Source organism: Perca fluviatilis, chromosome 23 (assembly GCF_010015445.1).
Source record: "Perca fluviatilis chromosome 23, GENO_Pfluv_1.0, whole genome shotgun sequence".
Lineage (NCBI taxonomy): Eukaryota > Metazoa > Chordata > Actinopteri > Perciformes > Percidae > Perca > Perca fluviatilis.
The window spans coordinates 1,859,120-1,866,022 of record NC_053134.1 but is presented as its reverse complement, the minus strand read 5'-3'; the positions used below and the strand labels follow the sequence as shown (position 1 = coordinate 1,866,022).

The window sequence follows — 6,903 nt, the reverse complement described above, 5'->3', positions numbered from 1 at the left end:
GTGGCCAGCATGACAATGTAAACTAATGTATTTAAATGGGAAGCATATGTCGTGGTCACAGCACGACTACGGTAGCGAGTAGTATGAAATGCCGAAAATCCGCTTAAGGAGGTTGTTTGGGGGGCGGGGGGTGATGGATGGATCAAACTATTCAGGACCGTAACTAAACCGTCCCGTTATTGTCGCACGTTCCCTGGCATGTGAAGCGTGTTTTACAGTAACCACAGCCCAGCTGGCGCGCGCATACGTGACGTCATGAGATCTCCGTGACTATTTATACCGGCGCTGGCGGTCGCGACACTAGCTGCAGTCTTCTCCTGAACAGAGGAGGCGCTAATGAGCAAAGGCTACCGACGTTGCTCTTTCTACGGACTAGAAGAAGAAGAAAAAAGGTAAACAAGGGCAGAACTGGCAGCAGCGTTGACGTCAATGCTGTGATCTGATTGGATGAGCTACTTGGTGGGATCGAGCCTTTCGTTCACCATAACAGAGCTCATCTTAACCCGGTAAGTTTACCAGAGAGACCTGCAGTCACTCTGAGAGTCCTGGTATCTGGTTGTCGGCGAACTCGTTCAGGCTTCCTGTTTCCCTCTTTGTCGCGCGCCGCTGAAAAAAAAAGACCATTTTGTGCTGGCCACCACGAAAAAAAATGAGAAAAATGTCCCCGTGAACACGTATCAATAGATTAAAATATAACGTGAACATTTCACGAACTGCCGTGAGACCGGGTTGAACAGTATGTGCGAGGAGCCAAAGAGGCGGAACTCGTTAACCAAAACGAAATCTCTAAACGAGACAACAACTTAGCTCTACTTTTTCAAATGTATCTGCATTCATATTTGAGAAATACTTCCTACTTGTGAAACAATCCAGCCATAGACGTCATCTCTCAACTCCAACTCCATTACATTTCTCAACGCTGGTAATCGGATTGTAAACAATGACATGGGCACCGAAGAGGAAGTCTTGGCATTTAGTCTTATATCCATATCTGTTTTCTGGGTATCCGCTGGCTGAAGCTATATCGTTGTCAGACTGATCAGAGATTGGGAGCAAGCCAACTGTAGAACACCCTCACAAATAATTTTATTATTGTTTAATCTGATAAATCTGAGTGGTTTCTTTGGTTTTTAGCCATGTTAGCAGCATCGCTCTGTGGATAATAATAATAATAATAATAATAATAATAATAATAATAATAATACATTTTATTTACAAGGACATCTTACATGTTTAAAAGGGCATAAAAGAAGGAAACAGATTAAAATACATTTAGTTTCATAGTAATACATTTTACAAAATAGACAACATCTGAAAATGCTAAAAACATCAGAAAAGCAGTAAAAAAAGAAAGAAAATGGCAATGCTAGGCGGTCAGTCCACTGAAGTCCAGACGGAAATATCTCCGCAACTCCTGGATGGATTGACACAAAATTTGGTTCAGACATTCATTGTCCCCAGATGATAAAACTATTGGGACTTTGGTGATCATCTGACTTTTCCTCTGGCGCCACAACAAGGTTAAAATTTGTAGTTTTTTTTTTTTTAGCAAAACAGGTCAACAACTATTGGATGGATTCTGATGAAATTGGGTTCATATAATTCATGTTCCCCTGAGGATGCACTGTTACAACTTTGGGGATCCTCTGACTTTTCATCAGGTCAACACTTGAATGTGTGCAATACGTTGGTTTACGACCAAACACCTGCAGAACTAAAGGCATTCATCAGCTTCAGCTGGACTCTCACTTCACTGCTAATTAGCTAAAGTTAGCATGCTAACAAGCTAAGCTAAAGATGGTGAACATGGTAAACATTATACCTGCTCAACATCAGCATGTTAGCAGACTCTTAGTTTGATTTGAATGTAATGAACATTTGATGATACCGCCAGGGCAGCAAATAATGATTGTTTTTTTTCGTGGCTTAATTGTGTGGATCATTTTCTGGATGAATGGATTAGTTGTTCGGTCATAAATTGTGGATCAGTGTTTCCCAAAAAGCCCAAGATGACGTCATCAAATGTCTTGTTTAGTCCACAACTCAAAGATTCACAGTTCACTGTCAACCCGTTCTCATACCAGTTCTTGAAATGGTCACGTTATTTTGATTTATTGATTTGTGTACAGGTCACGATTTTCTCGTTTATTTCGTGTACAGGTCACGATTTTCGAACGTGACCGTTTCACGAACGGCCATGACACTGGGCTGCTCTGTGGCACGCAACAACAGGGACATGAAACGCCACACGGCGGCGACAACAAGTGGTTAGGAAATGCAACACGCGGTGCACGGTCTCCTGGGTGAAAGTCCCGTGTTGTTTGACCCATCCACCCCCGACCAACCTCCCTGCGCGGATTTTCGCCTTAAAAGGTAAAGGTACCTTATTGTCACATACACGTAGCAAAATTCATTCTCTGCATTTAACCCCTCCCTCAAGGGAGCAGTGGGCAGCCAATCACAGCGCCCGGGGACCAACTCCAGATCTGAGCTTGATCAAGGGCACTGACTGAAGAACCTACTACATGTTTTTAGATGGTGGAGGAAACCCACGCAAACATGGGGAGAACATACAAACTCCACACAGAAAGGCCCCGGAACGACCTGGATTCAAACCTAGAACCTTCTTGCTGTGAGGCCACAGTGCTAACCATTGGGCCACCATGCTGCTATCAATACTACTCACTACAGTAACTGTTCTGTGATCACGAAATGTGCTTCCCATTGAAATAAATTACTTTCAAATACGTTCTCACCACACGAAAAATAACAACATTAACGTGTCCAGTACACAAATCAATAGATTCAATAAAGTGGCCATTTCACGAACTGCCGTGAGACCGGGCTGTTACTGTCACAGAGGAGAGAAGAAACTAGAAACTATTCACATTTAACCCTCCTCGTTGTCCTCGCGGTGAAATTTGACCCATTTTCATAACGTTTCTATATGACAAATTTGGGTTTCTTTCAACCAAATTGTCAAAAAACAGCACTCTTCACAAGTAAAATGGGATGATCAATTCAATACTTTCATTGAATTTGGGTATTTTATTAAATTTTATAGCATTTGAAAAAATTATTGAGAAAAGAACATTGAAGAAAGTGACAAAAGTATCAAAAAAATCAACAAAACAATTGGAAAAAGGGCCATAAAAATGGAATACGTGTCAAAAAGTTGAAAAGCGACAAAAACATCTGGCAAAGCAACAAAAAAAATGTTGACATTTTTTTTATTTTGACCCAGAAAAAACAAAAGTTGACAGTTGATGTGAAGACAACACAAGGGTTAACAAGCTGACATCACACAAGTTTCACTGTTTTTACATAAAGAAATGACTCAAACTTTGTAATCGATTATCAAAATATCTGGTGATAAAGTTAATAATTGACAACTAATCCAATAATCTTTGCAGCTCTCTTAATGTTGAGATATTTCAGTTCCTTGTGTGTGTCCTTGCAGGTGTACACGGCCGGTGGGAGTGTGTATGTTTATGTACAAGGGTGGAGGTGCTGTGGGAAGGTTTCTAGGTTGATCCGTCCGATCTGAGATACACTGACTTACTGTCCTGGGAAGGGAACTCCAGGCCCTGATCAGCCAGCTTTAAGGGGCTTAACTTCTCTAATGTGCTCCAGACCCGGCAGCCCGGCCCCTCCAGAGGCCTCAAAATGCCCCATCAGCACATCCAGCGCCTGGCTGCCTGCCTGGCTGCCCTCCAGCTCCGCCTCGGCTTGTTTTCACAAGAGTCCGATCCTACAGAGAGGTGTCCTCTCCAGCTGCTGACAGGTGGGCTACACCTACACATCTGTTTGATTACACTGGACCGTCATTAGAAATAAGATAAAACTGTTTACATGACTGACTTCTGAGGTATAAAGTTCGTTCTTTCACTTGGATACATTCAAGCCTGATGTTGATGATGTTCAGTAAACTAGGTTGTGTTAGAAAGTTTGTTTTTCGTGGTGGCCAAGAATTACAACAAAAATGGAAATGCCACAACTACAACGCAAACGCTACAACATGAATGCTAACGCTACAAAACCAATGCAGACGCCACAAGACGAACAAAAGACAGTCCTTCCAGAAAAATTTGGAGTTTTTTTGTGATTGTTGCAGACAAAAATCCTTGATTATGCGCCACGTTTTCTTAAAAAATGTGATGGAATGTGCGGGATATTTATGCAATTTTATACGATGAAATTGTGGGAACTTGCAAAAACTGTGGTTTGATGAAAAAGAGAAAAAAAAGTGATTCCTCCCCTCCCCCCAACACCCTGCTTTTCGATGATGTTCACGTCGTGTAATTACGTCACTTCATAACATTCCCATGGCAACAGGGGGAAATGGCTGCTCTTGTGTGAAGTAAACGCAAAATTTCTTAACTTTCTGCTAAGATATATGTGACTTTTTTGCAATGAAAATGCGGGGATTATGAAATCATGCAAGCCCTGCATATTTTGCGTGGAAACCAGCAATTTATACGGCCAAAGTGCGTCGTATTTGGCCGTATAAATTGCTGATTTTGGCTGATTATGCGTTGAATTATGCGATCGCATAATTGCGTTTTTCTGGAGGGACTGAAAAGAGCTACAACACGAATGCAAACGCTACAACAGAAATTAGTGACAACGAAAGTGACCACCTACGCAGCGTTGTCCGCTGAGAAAATAAAGAGCATTTCCAAAAAGTTTAAAACATAAAGACCCAGGCATCAAAAAGATAAGTTCTTCTTTGAAAGATTTTTTCTTGCTGAAAGTATTTGAAAGTCAAAGGATTGATAACATCCAAGTTAAAAGGTTTCTGTAGAGAATAGAATGCCTTTTATTGTCACCATACACGTGTACAATGAGATTAAAAGCTACTCCTTTTCCAGTGCCAACATATACGTACAAATATATATAACAACATGGAATAAAATAGGTAGTGCAAAAAGCTTTCTTGGCTTTCTGGTAACCCTCTTCTACGTGTAACTGTACACATGCAAGCACATACATAAATGCACCCGCCTACGTGCAAAAATATACTATCAATACAGTACATTTCACTTTTCATCTTGCCGCTTTTTTGTCGCCTTTTTGACTTTTTCTTCTCAACGTTTCAGGAACTTAAATATACATTTATACAGGAAGAAATATGGAGGGCTTCCTGTAAATTTCCCAAATGAGGCTTCCTGGTGGCTCGCTGTGTTTCCAACCCAGTTTGTGTCTCTTTGCCTCAGTAGTAGTCAGCAGTAGTTGAGTCACTGTGAGGAGGGTCATATCCTGACCTGTGGGGGTGGTAAAGAAACACTGTCTGCAGTATGCATGTGTCATGTTCACTTCTCAGAAGCCGCTCAATGTTTTTAGGGAGATACTGTAAAAGGTTGTGGTGGAAGTGAGGAGACAGGAGGCCTCTGATGTGAATCATCAGGGAGTCCAACCCGTTCTCACTCCCAACTCGTAAAATACGGACAATTGGTCAGTGCAAAAATCCACCTTTAGCGTCTGTATGGAATGCAATGGGCATAGCAGCAGCTCAACCATGGCGCTGTAAGATGACGTAGTATGTAGAGAGACAGCAGTAGAGAGTAGTAAGTAGAGAGACAACAGTAGAGAGTAGTATGTAGAGAGACAGCAGTAGAGAGTAGTATGTAGAGAGACAGCAGTAGAGAGTAGTATGTAGAGAGACAACAGTAGAGAGTAGTATGTAGAGAGACAGCAGTAGAGAGTAGTAAGTAGAGAGACAACAGTAGAGTAGTATGTAGAGAGCAGCAGTAGAGAGTAGTAAGTAGAGAGACAACAGTAGAGAGTAGTATGTAGAGAGCAGCAGTAGAGAGTAGTATGTAGAGAGACAACGGTAGAGAGTGAGTATGTAGAGAGACAACGGTGAGAGTGAGTATGTAGAGAGACAGCAGTAGAGAGTAGTATGTAGAGAGACAACAGTAGAGAGTAGTATGTAGAGAGACAACGTAGAGAGTAGTATGTAGAGAGACAACAGTAGAGAGTAGTATGTAGAGAGACAACAGTAGAGAGTAGTATGTAGAGAGACAACAGTAGAGAGTAGTATGTAGAGAGACAACAGTAGAGAGTAGTATGTAGGGAGACAACAGTGAGAGTGAGTATGTAGAGAGACAACGGTTGAGAGTGAGTATGTAGAGAGACAGCAGTGAGAGTAGTATGTAGAGAGACAACGGTAGGGAGTGAGTATGTAGAGAGACAGCAGTAGAGAGTAGTATGTAGAGAGACAACGGTGAGAGTAGTATGTAGAGAGACAACGGTAGAGGGAGTAGGTATGAGAGACAGCAGTAGAGAGTAGTATGTAGAGAGACAACAGTAGAGTGAGTATGTAGAGAGACAGCAGTGGGAAGTAGTATGTAGAGACAAGCAGGTAGGAGTAGTATGTAGAGAGAACAGTAGAGAGTAGTATGTAGAGAGAAACGGTAGAGTAGTATGTAGAGAGACAACAGTAGAGAGTGGTATGTAGAGAGACAGCAGTAGAGGTAGTATGTAGAGGACAACAGTAGAGAGTAGTATGTAGAGAGGACAGCAGTGAGAGTGAGTATGTAGAGAGACAACAGTAGGGAGTAGTATGTGGGAGACAAGGTTGGGAGTGAGTATGAGTAGGTATGTAGAGAGACAGTAGTGGGGAGTGAGGTATGTAGAGAGACAGCAGTAGAGTGAGTATGTAGAGAGACAGCGGTAGAGAGTAGTATGTAGAGTTTTGAGACAACAGTAGAGAGTGAGTATGTGGAGGAGACAGATGAGAGTAGAGTGAGTATGTAGAGAGACAACAGTAGAGAGTGAGTATGTAGAGACAGGTAGAGAGTGAGTATGTAGTAGTGGTATGTAAAAGACAGTGGGTGGTATGTAGAGGAAAGAAATATCAATGTTTAAAGTAACTAGTAACTAAAGTAACTAGTAACTAAA

The 6,903-nt window shown here is 41.8% G+C and overlaps 1 protein-coding gene across 1 annotated transcript in view; it reads left to right on the top strand.

The window, feature by feature from the left end:
• Positions 1-2,197: 2,197 nt before the first annotated feature.
• Positions 2,198-6,903, top strand: part of LOC120553717 (heat shock factor protein 1-like) — a 34,153-nt gene continuing 29,447 nt past the window's right edge. Inside the window, exons 1-3 of the mRNA XM_039792409.1 lie at positions 2,198-2,267; positions 3,461-3,473; positions 3,634-3,727. Of these exons, the coding sequence (XP_039648343.1) occupies positions 2,198-2,267; positions 3,461-3,473; positions 3,634-3,727 (177 nt within the window). The remainder of the gene's footprint in view (positions 2,268-3,460; positions 3,474-3,633; positions 3,728-6,903) is intronic.